The 21881-nt window shown below is 44.8% G+C and overlaps 1 protein-coding gene and 1 long non-coding RNA gene across 3 annotated transcripts; both read right to left on the bottom strand.

The window, feature by feature from the left end:
- Positions 1 to 697: 697 nt before the first annotated feature.
- Positions 698 to 1367, bottom strand: LOC147972223 (uncharacterized). The gene is made up of 3 exons (XR_015603392.1): positions 1039 to 1367; positions 873 to 930; positions 698 to 785 (listed from the first exon to the last, which is right to left on the bottom strand). It is a non-coding gene; the product is annotated as an uncharacterized LOC147972223 (long non-coding RNA).
- An 8168-nt stretch (positions 1368 to 9535) lies between these two features.
- LOC125556387 (argininosuccinate lyase, chloroplastic) lies at positions 9536 to 21210 on the bottom strand. Of its 2 annotated transcripts, XM_087521366.1 has the most exons (10): positions 21045 to 21208; positions 20752 to 20942; positions 20331 to 20468; positions 16927 to 17103; positions 16246 to 16506; positions 15455 to 15565; positions 11964 to 12064; positions 10948 to 11188; positions 10704 to 10871; positions 9536 to 9831 (listed from the first exon to the last, which is right to left on the bottom strand). In XM_087521366.1, exons 2-10 carry the CDS (start codon positions 20938 to 20940, stop codon positions 9700 to 9702), a joined length of 1518 nt encoding a protein of 505 aa, XP_087377492.1. In that variant the 5' UTR covers positions 20941 to 20942; positions 21045 to 21208; the 3' UTR covers positions 9536 to 9699. The 2 variants fall into 2 exon arrangements, with proteins under 2 accessions (XP_087377492.1, XP_087377493.1); XM_087521367.1 differs by lacking the exon at positions 16927 to 17103 and having other exon boundaries at positions 21045 to 21210.
- Positions 21211 to 21881: the final 671 nt, after the last annotated feature.

Below are 21881 nucleotides of genomic sequence, written 5' to 3'. Positions count from 1 at the left end.
CATTGGGCACATCGTCTGGTTCCTCTTGATCTTCACCAGCTCCCCCCGTTGCAGCATCACCGTATTCAGGGGGCACATAGTTGTCATCGTAGTCTTCTTCTTCGCCGTCTTCCATCATAACCCTTATTTCTCCGTGCCTCGTCCAAACATTATAGTGTGGCATGAAACCCTTGTAAAGTAGGTGAGAGTGAAGGATTTTCTGGTTAGAGTAAGACCTCGTATTCCCACATTCAGTGCATGGACAACACATAAAACCATTCTGCTTGTTTGCCTCAGCCGCATCGAGAAACTCATGCACGCCCTTAATGTACTCGCGGGTGTGTCTGTCACCGTACATCCATTGCCGGTTCATCTGCGTGCATTATATATAATTAAGTGTCCAAATTAATAGAAGTTCATCATCACATTAAAACCAAAGTGCATACATAGTTCTCATCTAACAACATATAGCTCTCCAGAGCATCTAATTAATTAAACCATACATTGAAACTATGTAAAACATTTCAATGCGAAAACAAATGCGATCATAATCGCAACCAAGGTAACAATTGATCCAACGGCATAATGATATCAAGCCTCGGTATGAATGGCATATTTTTTAATCTTTCTAATCTTCAAGCGCATTGCATCCATCTTGATCTTGTGATCATCGACGACATCCGCAACATGCAACTCCATCATCTTCTCCTCCTTAATTTTTTTTCCTTCAACAAATTGTTTTCTTCTTCAACTAAATTTAACCTCTCGACAATAGGGTCGGTTGGCATTTCCGATTCACATACATCCTAGATAAATAAAATCTATGTCACGTTGGTCGGCATAATTTTCATAAACAATAAATGAACCAATAGTTATAAAGATAATATACATACCACATCCGAATCATAGACATGACGAGGGCCGACGGGGGCGGATACCAAAACCATCGCACTATATAAGATGCAATAATAAATGTAAGAAAATGATACAAGTATCTATCTAAACATACAAGTAAGAATATTTTTCCTTTCAGAAAGAAGATAAGAACAAGAGGCTCACCACGGTGGTGTCGGTGATGAGATCGGCGCGGGTGATCGACGGTGGTGAAGACGGGGACGGGGCGTGACGGACCGCTAAATCTAGACAAATCTCGAGGAAAATGGAGCTTGGAGGTCGAGCTTCGAGAGGAGAAAGCTTAAGTAGTGTGGCTCGGGCATTCCATCGAACACCTCATGTGCATAGGAGGTGAGCTAGAGCACCACAAAGCCCTCTCCCCCTCGGCCAGAAAAAACAGAGCACTGTGCTCTGCTCTTGCGCGAGGGGGTATATATAGGCACCTCATTGGTCCCGGTTGGTGACATGAGCCGGGGCTAAAGGGGAGCCTTTGGTCCCGGTTCAAGCCACCAACCGGGACCAATGGTGGTGGGCCAGGAGCGAGGCCCATTGGTCCCGGTTCATCCCACCAATCGGGACCAAAAGGTCCAGATGAACCGGGACCAATGGCCCACGTGGCCCGGCCGCCCCCTGGGCTCACGAACCGGGACCAATGCCCACATTGGTCCCGGTTCTAGACTGAACCGGGACTAATGGGCTGACCCGGCCTGGACCAAAGCCCTGTTTTCTACTAGTGGTGTGTGTTGCTACCTGTGAGTGTGTTGCGCGCGCGCGCGTGTGTGTGATGCGTGTGTGCGTGTTGCTGTGTGTGAATTCTGCATGCTACTGCCCTCGCACTGATGTTGTGTGCCTGTGTTATTTTCTCGTACACACACATATCACATGAGGGGCAAAAGGGTCTTTTCAGATGTCCTTTAGGCTTAAAATAGACGAAAGTGTTATAAAAGGCATAAAATTTAGACTCGTTGTTAGATAAGGAAGAAAAGGTTTTTCAGTGTCAAATAAGGAAACAAAATTTAAGATAGTGCTAAATAAGGAATTGTTTCAACCCTAAAACAAAAGCATACAGAGTCATTGTGGAGACCAATTCTTCCTTCATTTCTGTTGTACTCTTTTACGAAAAAAGTTGCATGCTTTTTTTGACAAACCACGTGCATTCGGAGTTGATGCATTCAAAATTTCAAATTAAATAAGCTCTAATACGACAACAGGCTTGGTTGATCAGCGTTCTATGTGAGTAATAAGCTCTAACTAGAAATTAAGATTGGCAATATTGAACATTTTCTATAAGCTGGGTGGTAATTGTGTCTTTTCGCTAAGCTATTGATGTGAATGAATATATACCAGTACTACTACTAGACCGAGGGTCGACCTCTCCAGGAGACTTGGAAGCGGGGAAAAAACCCTCAAGATGGAGGCACACAATCACAGCGTGCGATGTTGTGGCTGCGGGATGTTGTGTATCCACCGTCCTACACACACAGTTTTTGAGCCATCCTTGCTGGAGCTGATGTGGTTGTAACCAACACGACGTGACTTGTGAGATGTTGCTCAAATGAAAACTTGCTTAGGCCCTAGTCGGTGCCAATGGCATGCCTCCATGGCACATCATTCGCCTATTTGGAGACGTCATCGTGGAGCTCTGGTCTGCAGTCCAATCGGAGAGGTCGACGGCAAAACCTTCATCACTCCCTCCTTGGAAGAGCCTTGAGGACATATGTTTCTGTCAATATCATTGTCCAAGTATACCATGATGTTGGCCTTGCCCTTTCAAAATTCTCAGAAATGGAGAAGATACACATAATTTTTTGGCCTTGTTTTGAACTAAAACTATGACACTTATTTTGTATCGGAGGGGGAACATAATTAGCCCCCATGTCATCTTCACGGGCGATACGAGTGCTAGCCAGATCGCTTTCCCTCTCAACCACCTCCTCACCCCTCGCCGCCGTTGAAAGAACATTTACTACACCTTGACCATCACCATCTAGGCAGTTGTGAATGGACTAGACATTTCCTTGTGATGCCTCCCCCTGCTTCTGTTAGTTTGAGGGGTTGCACTCGGAGCTCTAAGTTTGTCGTTCGTGTGTTGGCCTCGAGGGACCGTGTGGTTGTGCGAGCACTCCTTTCTTCCTCTGCTCTGCTCCTCACTCTTTGCTCTCCTTCCATATCTCTGATTTCATGTGTTTGGGAGCCTATCTAGAGAGGAACTCACCATGGCTACAACCAGGGGCCGATTTCGGTGTGAATGGGTGCTCCAGCCTAAAGATTGGTTTGGTTATGTTTTTGCTACTCTTGTGTTTGTCATTGTTCCCGTCGTCCTATTTGTTGTTGTCATGGTCATGCTTTTTTTTCGAGTTTAGGTGGTTAGATTTGGTCCGTTTATGTCGACTAGCACGTCACTGCTTCTACAACAATTCGAATTCTAAAACCCGGAACTGATTTAACCAGAATTTGTGTTAAATGTAACAATTTATATTATTTACACCGCGTCAAAATTTCGATTGTCTAAATAATTGCTTACATTTTTAATGATCCGGTGGAATATAATGTCTACTTCAACTGAAACAACTCCAAACGGACGTGCGTGAGATGTAAAAGGGGCAGCTTCTAATTTTCTATCTTTTACTCTAGGCTGTGCTTTCCGATCAAACTTGCCTTTTCACTGAAACAAAAGCATGCACTTCTCCCGTGTAAAAAATGCATGCTTTATTTGGTGTGTGTGCATGTGTGTTCTTTTTCTGGTTGGGTGGGGGCAACCTACGTTCTTTTGTACGTACGTACTATCCAGAGTTGATAGTTTAAAAAATTCAGATTAAATAAGGCGTAGTGAAATACTAACATGCTTGGTCAAGCAATGACCTCTGTGAGTTATAGTGGTTTATAAAAGAAGAAAACTAATTAAGATTCACAATATTAAACCGTTATATATGTTGGATGATAATGTGTACCTTTTCACTAGGGTATCAATGTGAAGATATATCAGGACTACTAGTCCGAGGGTACGTAGCTCCTCCATGAGTCTCGGAGCAACTCTAGCAGATACCGTAAAGTCTCGCAATACAAAAACAGTTTCCAGTATATTGTAAAACATTTCTATGATATGGTGTGCGTTCCGGCAGAACGGATCCTGTAAAAATTGTTTGCGAAGCCCACTAGTCAACAGCTGAACTTACAACAGGGTCCCTGGAAATTAGCACAAATTAAAGCACCCTGAAAGCAAAACCTAAATTTCAATTAGATGCCTTCGACAGCTCCATGGCAACGGCGGATCCACCCAGCGCTTGACACGACACGGCGGCGCCCTCCAACGTGTGTCACGACGGCTCAACCCGGAAGGCCCTTGGCCACGACGTGCCCGCTCACGGGGCGAACGATGACCAACGCTCTAGCATGAGCAGAGGGCGCCACGACCCGCAACAAGGCAGCGCCCTCCCCGGCGCGCGCAACTAGTGCAGCAAAAGGCCAGCGACGTCCTCTGGCGTGACCGCCCAATGATGCGGCATGGCGCATGGCTTCCCGCGGAGCAAGAGCGCGAGGCCAGCACTGGAGCGGAAAGGGCGCGGGACGCGACAACGAGCGCGAGGTGACCAACCGGTGGCGCGCGGACGTGGCGACGGGCGTTGGATGGCCGTCGTGGCGGCCAGTCAGGGGGGCTAGAGGCACTGGCGCCGTGGTTGTGGTCTTGGTGGCGGTAGGCAGGGACGGACGCGGACTCAATTCAGGCGGCCTGGCCTCGGGATTGGGTGCGGGGGGCTCCGAGGGCTCCATGGCAACGCGCAACCTGCCTGGGGAGGTGCGACGGTTAGGTCGCGTCGAGGATAGGGCCGGCTGAGGTGCAGGAGGCGGAGGATAAAAAAGAATGCCCTCTCAGAGCATCTTCAGCCGTTGGTCCTTAGGGGGCGTCTGAAATCGCCTTATGAGACGAGCCGGCGCAAGAAAAAGGTATGGGGGTGAGTTGGTCTCCAGTTGCCGGCCCAGGATCGCCCCCAGACGCGCATATTTAAAAAAACATTCGGCGAATTCGTTTAAACATGATTAAATTTTGGCCAAATTCGGCATATATTAAAATGTTCAGCGGTACATAGCAAATATAACTAAAACAGAAAGTCGTTGAACGCCGAGTAGTCGCCGTCGTCGCCACCGTCGTCGTCGCTGTCGTCGTTGTCGGGCTTCTCCTTCTTGATGTGGCCGTCCTTGGTGGATCCCTGACCGGCGTCCCGAACGTGGACTGGTGGCGGCAGCGCGTCGTCGTCGTCGCTGTCCTCGATGACGACGACTCCTCCTTCGTCGCGGCCCCGGCGGCGCTGCTCGAACCGCGCCAGGGCGGCGCGCTGGCGCTTCCTCGCCATCTTCAAGGAGTCCTTGCGCGCCCATTCCAGGGTCGCGTCATCGTCGAGCTCCGCGTCGCCGTGCTCCGTCTTCACGGCGGGGAGACCCGGCTCCATCTTTGGCTTGATGAAGCGCGGAGGAGCCGACGAGGAGGCATGCCGACCACCCTCGTTGATGACAATGTCGGCGCTGCGCGTGCGCCGGCCGAGCGGCGTCTCCGTCGCGGGCTCGGCCTTGACGCCGAGCAGCGCCGGAGAGCCGGAGGAGTGGGAAGAGGAGTGGGAGGAGGACGACGAGGAGGAGCCGAACCTCCTAGGCATCCATTGCCCGACGCGTCGGCGGTAAGACGGGGTGGCCGCCCTCGCCGGGGGAGGGTAGGCCAGCGGCGGGTTGTTGCCGCCCTCGAGGTGCGTCAGCACGCCCTCAAGCGTGCGGCCGGGGACGCCCCACCACAGGTGGCGCCCCTCGCTGTCTTCGAGCCGCCGACCACCAGCGCCCCGTTGGTGGACGCCAGCCTCTGTTGCTGGCGACGCTCGAAGTACGCCGCCCACGTCGCGTGATTATCGGCGGCGTACTGGGGGAGGGCGCGCTACTCGTCGGTGAGGGAGGCACGCATGATCTCCACCTCGTCAGCGAAGTAGCCCGGGCGCGCCACGGCGTCGGGCAACGGGGGAATGGGCACTCCCCCGTTGCTGAGCCTCCACCCCGTCGGCCCGGCGCGCATGTCCGGCGGCGCCGGGATGTTGGCCTGGAACAAGAGCCTCGACTCCTGTTCGCGGAGCGAGCGGCGGCCGAAGCAGTTGGCCGCCGCCTCGTCGCCGGGGTAACGCTCGGCCATCGTGAGGGGAGAGGGAGGGCTCGGCGGCGTACGTGCGGGAGAGGGAGAGGGAGGCTCGGCGGCGGCGCACAGGAGAGAGAGAGAGAGCTCAGCGGCTGGGGCTGGTGTGGCCAGAGGCGAGGGAGGCCACCGACTTATATAGCTGCGCCGCGCACGTGTGTACGCGTGCGAGGGAGGGGAGGCGTCGGCGCGCCGCCCCGTGACGCACCGCCCGTGAGGAATCAATGGCAAGGCTGATCGGCGGCAGCCTTGCCATTGATTCCCCGTGGGAAACCGATGCGTCGGGGGAAGACGAGGGCGGTGTCGCTGACGCGGCTGGCCCGCGGCTCTTTCGCGTCAAAACCGCTCGCCCCAGCGTCCCCGGGCGCCCCCCAGCGCGCCGAGTTCGGTCTGAGGCCGCTGACACTGATTTCGGCTCAGGTTGGCGAAAATCAGGCTTCTGAGATGAGCCGTTTTTTCGGCGTCAATGTGAAAAAATCATATGTAGAGGTCTTTCTGAGACACAGCTGGAGATGCTCTCATACGCTGGGGTCTGGGCCAATTGATCATTTGCCCACCTTTGCTCTGTCCTAGTCAAAATGCCCCGTCTTATATTGCAATTGATAAAATGCCCCATTTTTGTCGTGCCTCTAGATAAAATGCCCCGTATTAAAAATAAATATCTATTACTTGTTAACTGCTGCCACTTTCTCTATTATAGATGCCTTCAATTGGCTGAAATTTGAATGGTAGGCTAGTATGAATATACTTGAGTTTCTGTAATTTTTATTGGCCTGTCGAGTGGTCCAGTTTTGAGTTTGCCGCAAAAAAACATATTATATAATGTGCCAATTTTGTTAAACCACATCTAGATGTGTTATAAGTATTGCACATCTAAATCCTATGTCATTGATCTTATGTTGAGATTCATGTAGATATTTTCTTTTTCTTTTTTCTCTTTCTCTCTATACTTATTTCATTCATTTAGATGTGCAATAATTAGAGCATATGTAGATGTGCTCTAGACACACCCATAATGTGCTTATTCACAGTATCTGATCTTGCCATTTTTTGGCCGCAAAACACTAAAACAACAGTTATTTTTGGTATGCCCCTATCTGCTAGAGTTGCTCTGAGGCTCCAATAAAACCCCCTGAGAGCAACTCTAGCAGACCCCGCATTTCGCCGGCCCGCAAAATGTGTTTTCGGTTCGTGGAAAAACGCCTTTGCGGGCCGGCTCGGACGGCCTCGGTTACAAACCCCGTATAACGGACCCGTAAAAAAAATATTCACGGAATATGCTTTTTTACGGGTCGGCTTTGCGGGGTCTGATCTGACGCAGCTCCTCCCGGCCCGGAAAATCTAAATTTGCATTTTAATTTGATCCAACATAATGCATTTTTTGCTTTTTCAATAACATTGGATACATAAGACATCACCAAATCTTTGCTAGAATAGCAAGACCAAAGAAAACACGAACTATAAGTATGCATTTTAGAAGATTTCCAACTTCCATAACTGCTCCCACTAGTTGGATTAATATCTTCTCCATGCATTCATTGTTTATCTGCGGATTCTTGATTTTGCATTATTCTTTCTTCATCTTTGGTTCGAAAAAAGTAGATGTTGCTTCCCCTCTAATTGCGCATGCAGCCGCATCATTACCTTCGATTCTTCTAAGGAGTGCGTCAACGTCTATTAAGTTTCTTCCTATCAATAAATCAATGTATTCGCCTTCCCAAAACCAAAATGAGCATCCATCTTCCTACACACATGAATGAGCATGTTCGAAATGAGCTACCGCAATTGAACCAAAGAATGAGCTATCAAAATGAGCTACCGCAAGTGCACCTACCCCGTCGTTTTCGTAGTTGAAGAACACCCATCCGGGGTGCTTCGGCGTGCCCAAAGTTAGCCACAGCACTGTCCGTGTGCAGTCAGCGCACTGTATGAGCGGCATCGGCGAGTCACAGAGCCGCTGTGCGAGCGCCGAGTCCGGTGGACGACCGGACGAATCCATGCCCGCAAATCATCGGCGGCATCGGGAGGACGAACCGTACATGCATGCGGCGATGCGCCCTTGCCAGGGCTGCGAGAGATGCTCCCCGACCACTCCCTCGCTTGGCGCAGCCACCAGCGGCCGGCGATGAAGGTCCGCAGATCCGCAAATTTGGCGGCCCGCCGGCGCAGGAGGGAGAGAGGAGGCCTCGTGCATGTGGCGGCCTTTCGGCAAGCTCCTGCCGGCTGCTTTCGCCGGAATCTTGGGCGGCGACACGAGGGGGAGAGGGGAGGTGGTTGGTGGGGAAAGCGCGAGCTGAAAATGTCTCCCACCAACCGCTTCCGCTTATATGCAGGGCACCGCAGCGGCGAAGGAGAAACCCGCGAATACACGGGCTGGGGCCGAGATTTTGCCGCGCCCCTCAAAAAATTTTACGGACCGGGGCGGGATACAGAGTCTGATCGGGCAGGTTTTTTCGCCCCGCCCGCATTTTGGCGGTTATTTTGCGGGCCGGGGCGGGATGCGGGGTCTACTAGAGTTGCTCTCAAGCTTTGCTACATTTTACAGGCTGGGCGCCGCTCATATTCTGGCCACGTTTAAAAATTCCAACGAAATTTTGCATGACAATATGTAAAGTTTGTGAGCTAGCACTCCGTGAGTCTAGCATTTTTGCCCCTCCTCTCCCCTCGCACTAATTGGTCACCTGCGCTTGCCGCACTGGTAGTGAGTCGTGGCTCCGAGATGGCGGCACATGACAACAGCATGTGAGGCCGTGATTACAGGGACTTTGTTCCAACATTTACATACTTGATAAAGGGTGGAAGGCTCGACTTTTTTGTTTGGTGTTTTGTTCCACTCTTGTCACCTTAGTTTTTGTAATACAAGTGTTATGTTCCATGATAAGCGCTCCGAGGGAGGGGGGGGGGGGGGTTATGCGCAAGGCCCGACTTTGATTTTAAATTTTCGTAATAACAACTAAAATTTGCATAAGGACCTGCTAGCCCTGTGGATAATTAATCAACAAACCGGGCCAGTGCTTCTCATGAATGTTGGTCCAAACTGGACGATGGCTGGCTAACCCAACGTCTGGCTCATCAGGTGTGCCCTGAGAACGAGATATGTGGGAAGGTCTTGCTGGTTTAGTTTTACCTTTGACGAGTGGTTTGTCCATCAGGATTTTTTATAGGCACCGTGTTATCATGGTGTATGATTTTCCATTGTGGTAATTTATGATAGACTACAATGCCATCCTAGGGCATCATTCGTCTACATTAAGATGTCATCGTCCAGCTCTGGCCCCTCTCTAGAGAGGTCGACGGCAGCGCCTTCATCACTCCCTCCTTTCGAGCCCCAAACAAAAGTAGACCCTGGTGTTGGCCTTGCCATTTCGAGTTTCTCGAATATGGTAGAAAAAAATAAGGGGAGAACCTCCAGGTTGTCTTAACATTTTCCTTTACCTAGCTATATCATGTTCCTAGACTAAACAAAAAAAAAATGTATCATGCTCCACCTGATGATAGATCAAACCAACATGTATTAGAAAAACTGAAAACTCTCCTCGCAGAATAAACCAATCCTTGCTGAACACATCACATAATACAGGGCCACAAGGATGGCTCTTTCAAATACCTAAAGAAAATAAATAACTGTGTCGACTGTTTGTTTCAAGTAAAAAACATTAGTTATTTTTCTCCGACTGAAGGCGTCGAGGCCAATCGAGCAATTTCCTCATTGTATCATCGCTATGTAATATGAAATTTTGCTTCTCGATAGCACTACCTCCTTCATCTTTATTCTGACCGTCTAGACTCTGCTTTGATGAGAAGTACACAGAATTGTGTCAATGATAAAACGAAAATAATTTATCATACATAAATTGTACTAGAAAGGTTCAATGTAGTCATGGAAATGCTAAGAGCACGGCTGAAACCCTACAAAGATGGTTGGCACAGCAGAAAAGAAACAACACTAAAATACTGCTTTATAATGATCAAAAAGTACAATCAAAGTTCCATACATATGAATTTAATTCTGTTATCAAGTTTCTAGTATATGCAACTAATTCATATAATTTACTTCGTCAAGAATGGGGAAATTTTCCTAAGAGAAGGCCAGAAGACCACATTGTGATATTTCCTGTAGAAATTAATAGAATTTATCTTATTATTTGAAAGGAAGGCAATCCAAACAAATTGGGAATTCTATCAGTCTGGTAAAACCAGAACCAGTGGTCCCAGAAGAAAATTAGACTACATATTATGATCAATGGACAAACTGCCCAAACAAGATTTTTTTCTAATAAACCCTTCCCTTAATTTGCTTCTTGTCAAAATGCTATATCTTCTATTTTTCATCCATACAGGTTGCTAGTTATTATAACAAGGTACGCATGATCCACGAACTACACATTTGCACTATTTGATTCATTTATTTAGAGAAGAAAATATTTCAGGCTGTTAATGGCAGAGGTGCAACTTTAAAATTAAAACCAGCTAGCATTTAATAGAAAGAAACAGCAGAATTATCCATCCAAGATTCTTTTATTAATGATATCAACAACAAAATAACTACATAGGACAAGGTTTGCTCCATTTTCAGTTAGCTAACTTCTCTAGCTCTAAATTGCAAATAACAAAGACGTAAGATGAATAGAGGACGTAAATTAATAGATATAAAATGTACCTTAGTTGCATGGAATTCAGCTAGTTGTGAAGCACCAAAATTATCTCTTGGCGCAAGAAAGGTTCGAGCCTTTTCATGATCAAAAGATGATTGTTTTGCAAATTCTTTGGCTGCTTTAAGTATTTCTGAAACACTTCTAAAGCTTGCCAAAAATCGCCTGCTGCTATCCTGTTTCAGAAAGTTGCTTCACTTGCAGAACATAACAAGATACAGGTGCAAACTGTAGTAGTTTCTGCTGCTATACCTCAACAGGATTGTAGATAGGATAAGCGCTCCGTGTGGCTGTTAAATTATCTAGATCCAGCATTTGCTTTCGCATAAGCGAAAAACTTTCAATCACTTTATCATTTGGTGTCAACAAGTGCAACTCCATCCATGACCTCAGCTCCAATCCAATATTTGAAAGATCGCGGGAGATGTCCCCAACAATCAAATTTCCAAATTCCACAGCGAAATTGTGTATGCGACGTGGATCCTTACATAAACTGGAACAGTTCCAGATCAAACAGATTGAGTTAAGTTAAATATAACTAAAACATATCAGTTAGAGAACCATTCTAAAACAACTGAACTAAACCTTAAAAAACATGGAAAATCGCTTGGTCCAACTTAACAGGGTAATTTAGGATCTCTTAGTGAAAATAAACACACTTAATTATCACGGCCTCAGGCAATCTTTCTCGGTGTTTGTGTTTCTCAGTTCTTACTGAAATTTCGAATTATTATTGCAAACAATGATATTTATGGACAAACAGAGGTGAAAGCTCACATGTAGGAATTAGAAATATAAATATTTATGAAATGGTTTAACAGTATATTAGGAATTCAATAACATACTATACTCAAACATCTCTAGAAAATCTCACACGTCTTTTAGAGTTATATATATACCCTCCCTCTTATAGCTTTCAAGTTCAACTTATGAACCATTCTCAAGGGAAGCTAAGCCCGGACCAAGCAGTGCTTCTATCCAACATGCGATGAAAAATCAGCATTCTAGGCTTTGCCGGTGCTGTGGTTCTTTGCCCCTCGGGATTCCTTTTTCTGTAGATAACACTTCTAACTATGTCTTACTGAATGGCAATGCGCTTGCCTTTTTCTCAAAAGTATAGTAACAATCAGCTGCACCTTGCCATATGCTTAACACTTAAAATATACAGGAGCAAGCAGAACTACACCCAAGAGTCCATTCCATAGAAGAGAACTTGACAGAACAAGAAATAAATTGAAAAGTCGAGGGAAAATATATAGTTAACTTACCTGTTCATAGAACAATAGGTGCTGTCTGAAGGGAGAGCTGTTTGTAGTGTAGAATCCATCTTGTTTTTACAACTAACAAGCTGAGAGACATCCATGTCAAGCTGTTTACACCAATTAAATAAATAATGTTATCAGATTAACAGGTTTCCATGACATGGGAGATATCCACATCAACAATTTATGTTTGCAGTACACAAGTTATAGAGTGAAAACTTGTGAGTTGAACATGGCAGAGAATGGGTCATGCAACACTGCAAGGCTCCTTTGGCAGAAATATAGGGACCTCCTATGTGTCGCGTTCTGCGACATACTGTCGAGCAAACGCACAGGGGAGTCTGACCTGGGCCGGCCCAGTAGTGCACTGTATCACGGCATGAAAAACAAAAAAGGGTAAATGCACATGCTTGCTCGGAATAGCCAACAGACCAAACAAGCTTTGGTGACATTTAAGCAGCACACATCTTTAAGAACTGCCATCTCGTACGGACATTCTCTAGCTGGGTAAAACGCCACTGTAGGAGTACTGTAGCTAATACATTTTTTTAAATGAATATTTCTCAAACTTCGAAATGTTTTTTGAAAGCACGAACACTTTTTAAAAAATATGAAATGTTTCAAAAACTGAATGTTTTTCCGAAAACGCGAACATTTATTCGAAAATTTTGAACATTTTTTATGTTTTCGATTTTTTTTTTGAATTTTTGAACATTTTTCGAAATTGCAAACATTATTTTGAAAGCGCGAGCATTTTTTTAGAAATACGAAAAAATTTCAAATCGCGAACATTATCTTGAAAAATATGAACATTTTTTGAAAATATGGCAATTTTCAACTTTACAAACATTTTGGAAACGCAAACATTTTTTCAAATTTGTGAACATTTTTTTGAAAACACTAACATTTTTTGAAAACCCCGAACATATTTTGAAATTTGCGAACAATTTTGAATTCTAGGCATTTTTTAAAATTTGCATTTTTTAAAAAATAAACAGAAAAGGTAAAGAAAATAAAAAAGAAGAAAGAAACAGAAAAGATAACAACAAAAACAAAAATAAAAAAAGAAACAGAAAGGAAAAAAACCTAAAAGGAAACAACTACCCGCACGTAATAGCTACGCTAACCACTAACGGGCCGGCTCAGATCGCGTCGCTCGCTTGTGAAGCTTGTGCGAAGCCTCGACAGCTTGACGCAACGTGCGTCATATAGGATTTTCCAGAAATATATCTTACTTCAAAGGATACAGTAGCATACAATGCATTATCCAAAGATAGTACTGGGGGGACTGCAGGAGGGACAGAGCCACTCACATGGATATGCCAACTAATGGGAGTAGAAATGCTATTTAAGCATTGATATAAGCAGTTTTAGTCTGTTGGTCATACATAGCCCATATATGGATTTGAATAAAAAGCATGCGGCTTAAAGAAAGTGTTGTAGGTTTGGAAACTGCTTTTGGCTCCCAAGCACTGGAGGGGAAAAACGCATAACAGATAACCTCTCTCATGAACCAGGCTGTTCGTCTGTGGTTTGAGCTGTGTTAACTGCTATTCTCATCTATTTAAGGATGGCTTTCGACCTTCCCAAATGGGCAAGCCATGCTATTGATGAAATGGGCAGAGGTTTTCTTTGGAAAAAATGCCAATGGTGGCAATTTCCTTGTTTCTTGAGAACAGGTTCGCTGGCCGCTTCAATATGGTGGTTTGGGCATCCACAACTTGGAACATTAGGTTGTGCTCTACGCCCTCAGTGGCTATGGCTACAAGAAAACTGATGCCTCTCAACATTGGGCTGGTTTGCCTATTCAGGTACCACACAATGTTCATGCTTCATTCATTCAGTGTAGCAGTGGAAACTCTTTGGTAATGGGGAGAGTATCAACTTCTAGTCTCATCGGTGGCTGCAGAGCAGAACAGTTACTGAATTGGCTCCTTATCTTATCAAGCTTATTCCTCGAAGACCAAGGAAGCATGGCCTGAATAATAGAAGATGGGTGGAAGATATCAGAGGGGCTCTCACTGTCCAGGTTATAGTGGAGTATCTACGGATTTGGGACTTGGTTGATGGTCTGGTCCTTCAGCAAGACGTTCTTGATCAGCATAAATGGATACTTGTGCAGTCGGGCTCCTACACCAGTAAGTCTGCTTATAACGTGTATTTCCTCGGATCCATCAAGTTCGCTCCATGGAAGAGAATTTCGAAAAGTTGGGCTCCGCTGTGCTGTAAATTTTGCATATGGTGTGGTTTAAACAACCGGTGTTGGACCACTGATCCTCTTACTAAGCGTGGTTTACCACACCCAGCAGTCTGCCCTCTGTGATCAAGCTGCGGAAACAATTCAACACCTACTTGTCTTTTGTGTTTTTGCTTGGCGGGTCTGGTTGATAATTTTTCAGAAGCTGGGGCTGGTTGCAGCAACACCACAACCTCCAGCGGTCCGTTTTTCAAGCTGGTGCTGCCAAGTCCTGAAGGGCGTTCCTAAAGAACTGCGGAAGGGTTAGCCTGGGAGCTTTGGAAGCATCGGAATAATTGCGTCTTCAATGGCACCATTCCAAATGCTTATTTGATCCTTCAAACAGTGGCAAAACGAGAGTACCGTTTGGTGGAGCCCATGCGCCCAGGAATTTCTCCTTCGTCCCTTTGCCCCGGACTGGGTGTTTGGTTCAAGCCTCACCTTAGGCAGGATGCTTTTTGCCACACTAGGGTCCCACGTCACATACACTCAAAAGTATGGCAAGATTCCCTTAAGTTTGTCAACTTGTGGCTCTCATTTTATTAAACTAACCTTAGGCAAGTTTACCAAGAAATGTGTGGCATGTAAGGCTTAGAACCAAACGTCCCCTTAATCCGTCGTTTGACATTCTGCTTATGTAATAGTCTATGTGTGGCTTGCAGTTTATCCTCATGGCCCTGTTCAGTTAAACCTCCTCCCAAGGGGGTTGAGGGGATTTGCAGGATTTTTTCTTGTAGGGGATTTAATCCCTCTCATTCCCCTTCAAATACACCTAAACTGAACAAGCCCTAAAGGGGGTGGGGGATTGTTTTGACCCTCCCTTTTGCACTCTTTTCTCTCTACTTAATGAAATGTGGCACACCTCTCCTGTTTCGAGGAAAAAAACAAATTACAAGAAAAAAGAGAGAACATATGCAATATTGTAATATTATGTGTTAGTGTTATTTTTCATGGGAAGAAGTAGTTTTTGTGAGTTAGAAAACTAATTCGAAGCAGCACTGTTTACTATTACTATATTTAAGGTCATAATCTATCTTTCTTGTGTTCCATGCAGACCACAAATAATATTTTTTTTGCAGATTCCTATGCTCACATGTACATGTGGGGATTTTTATGGAATTTTACAAAACTTTAAAAAATGCACTTGTCCATATTTTAAAAGGAAAGGCTCACTAAAGTTGTGAGCTAAACAAAATCCGTTTTATGTTACAACATGGGTATTACAACCCTTACATAAATCTGACAATCTATGAGATGGTACCTGTTCAAGTTGCGACAATACCACATCACCAAGTAGAATCCAGTTTGCACGCCTCCATATGCTAGGGAGGACCAATCCCCCATTTCTGATTGCTAGCAAAAAAAGCTCAGTCTGGGAAATGGATAATGTACTCAAGTTGGATGAGGCCATTCATGTAGCTAGAGCTCAACATATAAATTTTAGTGCGATAAAAGAAGAACAACTAAGCAAACAGTCGAATACATTTGTAATAACATCTATCAATTAGTGCTCAATTGCTCAAACAACTGATAAGGTAATACAATTCTGCTTTGCTTCTTGTACCAAGGCCACCCAACCCAACCATTCTAGCTTGCCACTGCCCACATAAAATGGCTACCCCCTTTACCAAGGGACAAGGCTGATCAGCTAAGGTTTACAAAACTGGAAGGGATAATTTAGTGCACTGTGCAAAGTGAAAATTGATTCAAATATCTCCAACAACTAGGCATTCTGGTATACCCACAAATATTTAGGAGAATCCAAATAGGCATGTGGGTTTCATAAAAAACTGCTAGGAAGTAGCTAGGTAGCAAAATTTTCTACGCCAACATATAAATTGCCTTGCTATGTGCCTGTTGTAACCACTTCAGTTATGGCAGTATGTAAAATTATCTGAGTATACCTTTCTAGATATGGATCACTAAAAAATGGAATTAATGACTAAGTTGAAATATAAAATAAAAAGTAAGTCACAAATTCTGTAGCAATGGATTTTTTATAGAAAAAAACAACATGGTCATGGCAATAACAGGCTGTGTGCATGAGTAAACCTGGAGTTCTTTTGTTTGAGAAATAACTTGATCAATGGAATCATGACACCATGATTGGAGGACTGTTAGCAGTTGAACATAATGACTTATCACTCTATCCAGTCTCTTGGCTGGCCCTCCAACTATATCAATGAGTGTGTCAATAATATTAGTCCTTAGATCTTTATTATCCCTCCACTGAAATCTTCCTTCTTCAATGTCCTTTTTAATCCTTTCAAGACCATGTAATATTTCATCTCGGGCATAAGAAGAAATAAAACCCTGCAAAGTTACAGGGTATGAACGAATCATAATTAAATTACTACAAAAAATAGTGGAATCACAGAAAATGAATTATAAGGCTTCAGAACAATGCAAAAGGAACCTTTAAGAATAAGGGCATTCAGATGGCTTTGGTATTATGGCGGCGTTATGTAGACACTTAATAAATCATTAAATATCTCTACTTATACAGTAGCTTTAAGTAACTACAGTGAGAGTCTAGCATACTACTCAAGTAAACTGCAAGAAAGGCCAAATTTGGGCTGAACATGTATGAATAGGGAAGTACAGACAACACAAAATGCGGCCCTTTAGCATTTCTAATTATAACAGCATTAGAATGCGGTCCTTTTGCATTTCTAATTATACCAGCATGAGATATCAGAGAGAGACAGAGAGACAGATAGACAGAGAGAGAACCTCCTTCATAAGCATATTGGCATTCTCTTTAGTGGCAATTAAGACGTATTTGTAGTTCTCATTCTCTGAGAAAATGTACTCTAACAGCCCATCTGCAAAATCTCTAGCACACTTCTGAAGAGCCTTCGTCGGACGCTTCTTAACCTGGTCTGCAACGACTAGCTTCTTTCTCTCCAACTTGAAATTTATGAAACAGTTCTAGTTAGCTTTATTAGTCTGATGAAACAACTCTAAAGTTTTCAGCAATCTAATAGCAAGACAGGTACAAGATTTATTTGACTCAACAGAAGAGAATAATGTTAATAATAACATTCATGTTCTCATGATATATGATTGATGTTAGTAATAAACACAAAGAATGACATTAAAAATTCACAATGTCATCAAAATACACACAATCGTCACAAGCACATATTGATCAACATGGGAGGCTATAGATAATCAACTCATGGTTGGGGTAGGCTAGAGCTAAAACCCATCAGATCTCAAAACCAATTCATGGTTTTTTAGAGAGAAACCAACTCACAGTTCTGGCACATGGATAGCTAACTTCCACGCACCCTTGTCCATGGCTAGTTCTTTGGTGATATTCCAGTCCTTCAGATCTCTCTTTATGGACTCCTGTCATGTCTACCACGACCTCTCTTGACATTATCCGCACACTTTAGCCTCCGCTATGCACTGGAGCTTCTGGAAGCATGTGCTGAATATGCCCAAACCATCTCAGACACTGTTGGACAAGCTTATCTTCAATCGGTGCTACCCCAACTCTATCCCGAATATCATCATTCCAGACCGATTCCTTCCTTGTGTGGCCACACATCCATCTCAACATGCGCATCTCCGCTATACCTAGCTATTGATCATGTCGCCTTTTAGTCGGCCAACACTCGGCACCATACAACATTGCAGGTCGAATCGTCGTCCTATAGAACCCGCCTTTTAGCTTTTGTGGCACTCTCTTGTCATAGAGAACACCGGAAGCTTGGTGCAACTTCATCCATCCAGCTTTGATTCGATGGCTCACATCTTCATTGGTTCACCATCCTTTTGCAACATTGACCCCACATATCGAAAGGTGTCCTTCTGAGGTATCATCTGCCCATGAAGGCTAACCTCCTCCTCATTCCTAGTAGTACTGAAATTGCACCTCATGTACTCGGTTTTAGTTCTACTAAGCCTAAAACCTTCCGATTCCAAGGTTTGTCTCCATAGCTCTAACTTACGTTAACCCCCGTCCGACTATCATCGACTAGCACCACATCATCCACAAAGAGCATACACCATGGGCTATCTCTCGTATATCCATTGTGACCTCATCCATCACCAAAGCAAAAAAGACAAGGGCTCAAAGCCGACCCTTGGTGCAGTCCATTTTGATTGGGAGTCACCAGTGTTGCCATCACTTGTTCGAACACCTGTCACAACATTATCATACATGTCCTTGATAAGGATGGTGTACTTTGTTGCGACTTTGTGTTTCTCCAAGGCCCGCCACATGGCATTCCGCAGTATCTTATCGTAGGCCTTCTTCAAGTCAATGGACACCATAAGTAGGTCCTTCTTTTGCTCCCTATATCTCTCCATAAGTTGTCGCGTCAAGAAGACGACCTCCCAGGCATGAAACCAAACTGATTTTGGTCACAATTGTCATTCTTAAGCGGTGCTCAATGACTCTCTCTCTCTCATAGCTTCATTGTATGGCTCATCAGCTTAATTCCACGGTAATTAGTACAACTTCGAACATCCCCCCTTGTTCTTGAAGATTGGTACTAATATACTCCGCCTCCATTCTTCTAGCATCTTGTTTGCCCGAAAAATGAGGTTGAAAAGCTTAGTTAGCCATACTATCACTATGTCGTCGAGGCCTCTCCACACCTCAATGGGGATACAATAAGAGCCTAGCGCCTTGCCTCCTATCATCCTTTGAAAGCCTAGCTGAACTCAACTCCTAGATTCGCCGCACAAAACACATGTTGGTATCATCAAAGGAGTCGTCCAGTTCAATGGTAGAGATCTCATTCTCTCCATTGAACAGCTTGGTACTCCCGCCATCTATACTTAATCTCCTAGTCCTTCACTAAGGGTTGATCTGCTCCATTCTTGATGCATTTGACTTGGTCAACATCCCTAGTCTCCCTCTCTCAGGTCTTGGACATCTAATAGATGTCCTTTTCACCTTCCTTCATGTCTAAGCGCCGGTAGAGGTCCTCATACGCCCGACCCCTTGCTTCACTCACAGCTCACTTTGCGACCTTCTTTGCCACTTTGTACTTCTCTATGTTGTTTGCACTCCTATCCAGGTGTGTGTGTCTCAAACAATCTTTCTTCTCCTTAATAGCCTTCTGGACATTATCTTTCCAGCACCAGGTATCTTTAACTTCACGGTTGCTTCCCCTGGACACTCCAAACTCCTCTAAAGCCACCTTATGAATGGAAGTTGTCATTTTCATCCACATATTGCCTGCATCACCTCTTTCCTCCCAAGGGCCCTCCTTAATGATCCTCTCCTTGAAAGCCTCAGCTGCCTCCCACTTGACTTCCACCACTTCGTTCTAGCGACTTTGCCGCGCTTATCCCGCTGGACACGAATCCGAAAGTGGAAGACAGCCACCAAAAGCTTATGCTAAGGGACAACACTCTCTCCAAGTATCACCTTACAATCTAGGCAAGCACTACTAAAAGTCACTAGATGCAATTCTCTCTTTTAAAAGAGGGTGTATTTGTCGAACACATGCAAAAAAACACGTAGTGATTTGACCTTGGAATACAAAAACATACAAAAAACTAGACTAATATCCTTAGTGTTAGTAGAAGGCAGCAGTTCAAAGAGGCATGACCAACGCAACAACACAACCAGTTAAACAATTAGTTACAGGGACTCCCATAGACACTTTTTTCATCGCTGCACATTCAAGTGCTCCCACAGTGATGTATTCAAGATTGTGGATTCTTCAAGACAAAGTTAGATTATTATGGCAAAGATCCTCTCGCCACACATACACACAACATTATCTGATTTTGTATGCAATGAACTATTGTTCTAAGAACAACTAAGCTTGATCGTTATCCTTGCCATTGTCGCAAAATTACATACCCTGCATAACTTCTTGTGCATATAAACGAGTCATGCTTGAACATAAATTATGCTCCAAATGTCCCTATCCGTGTTGTATACAAGTGAACTAACATATAGCCCCTTCATATAATCAGGTATTGGCTACTCCATAGACGTATGTATCTAACTGAGTAGACTCCTACTTTATACTTATCGATGTCTGCCACACATTTCAGAGCAACAATCACTCTAGCTTTTTTACTTTGGAGCAAAATTGAGCATAACTTTGCAAATTCAGCGCAAACTATAAGATACAAGAAAAGACACTGAGATGTATAAGAAGTACCATTGGATAACGAAGCCGCTCCCTGTTGAGAAGGTCGATGTGCATGGCTGGACCAGGTTGGCAAATAAAATCTGTGGGCCTCTGTGATGGTTGTGCATCATATCGATAATCATCATTTGGCTGCATCCACTCAGTTGCCTTCAAGACAATGTTATAACTATATTTAGTAATCTATTTTGCCGCATTGATTATTAACTAAATAATCCCTGAAATTGTAGTGGAAAAGGCTATATACATGGTGCAATATACATAGCATGAAAATTGTTCAAAATTTCGGAACCCTAGCTCAAACCATCCAAAGCTTCTGCAATTCATACAATATTAACTCCTCTGTCCAATTAACTCCCCAAATTTCACCATCTTGCCTAGACGTCCCTCAAATTCCAGAACATAGTAAATAAAAGGCGGCGCTACTCTTTACCTTGGCCTTGAGCTTCCCATGCCTTGGGTCGCTGCCCGTGCTCCAGACCATGGACGGGAGTGGGGCAGCGCTGCTCCGCGGCGCAGGGTGATCGAAGAAGCTGCTGCTTCGAGGGTTCTGGCCGGAGGAGAGGCCGGCCGCCGAGAAGCAAGGTCCTCGCAGCGATCCCTTCACCGCAAACGCCGACATCCCTCCGCGTACCAATTGGAGAAGTCACCGTCAGTAAAAACACATCAGGGAAAAGATTGGTGCTACGATTTGAATAGTGCATATTGTGGAACAAACAGACTTACTGGGGATGATCTGGGGTTGACCGGGCGGACCTCGGCGGAAGGAGGGGGGCGGCGACCGGCAAGAAACCCTATTTCTTTTCGATGCGGTGTGGAGCCGAAGCGAGGCGACCTGCCGCTAATTTATGCCGGCGGTGGCGCGCGTGGGTCGTGGTCGCGGCCGTGATGTGCTTGCCATGGACTCTGTGTTAGTTTTTTTTAGCGGAACTCTGTGTTAGTTTTTTTTTCTGAGTAATTTTTTTTTGAGAACTCTGTGTTAGTAAAGGGCATCCATAAGCCAGCCCCTCGAACACGATTTCAATGGGCCTTTCCGAACACGCTCCATTTGTCTGTATCATCTCAAATCCAGCTCATATGTAAAAACAAATGATACTAGTGGGCTAGATTTTTTGGCGGCTTAAAAAATAAGCCGCCTCTTCCCTAGTTTTTGTTATAAGCCCCCTTCCTTATTTATTGGAGTTTCTGAACTAGTTATGAAATTACTAATCTAGAAGTCTTCATGAATTTTGAAAACGGTTTATTTTTTAAGCTGGGGAGAGGCAGCTTATTTTCTAAACCGTCCAAAAAATCTGGCCCTGAACATTTACCGACACCCGAATGATATTTCTCGCATTAAGCGAGCCCGTAGAAAACTCTCGCTGCGAGCTTCAGCAGTAACGGACCGGCCCACTTCAAAAGAAAATAGAGAAAAAGAAGCGACACAGGCGGACTTTAACCATGGTCACCATGGTGTCCTTTTTTGAGAAAAAAAAAACCATGATGTCCTTGATGGTGCAAGCCACGGGGTTACTAATGGTATTCTGGTCAAAGTAAAAGCATCTCTATCAGACTCCGTATAAT

This window comes from Triticum urartu, chromosome 5A (assembly GCF_056163025.1).
Source record: "Triticum urartu cultivar PI428250 chromosome 5A, HENAU_Tu73, whole genome shotgun sequence".
NCBI classification, from domain to species: domain Eukaryota; kingdom Viridiplantae; phylum Streptophyta; class Magnoliopsida; order Poales; family Poaceae; genus Triticum; species Triticum urartu.
This window is presented reverse-complemented; position numbering and strand designations above follow the sequence as displayed.

Coding starts and splice junctions, on each gene's coding strand:
- LOC125556387 (XM_087521366.1), bottom strand. CDS start 20,940: ATGTCGGCGTTTGCGGTGAAGGGATCGCTGCGAGGACCTTGCTTCTCG. Junction 15,566..16,245: donor CTCAAACAAAAGAACTCCAG/GTTTACTCATGC, acceptor TCCATTTCCCAG/ACTGAGCTTTTTTTGCTAGC. Junction 10,872..10,947: donor CTATCTACAATCCTGTTGAG/GTATAGCAGCAG, acceptor TTTCTGAAACAG/GATAGCAGCAGGCGATTTTT.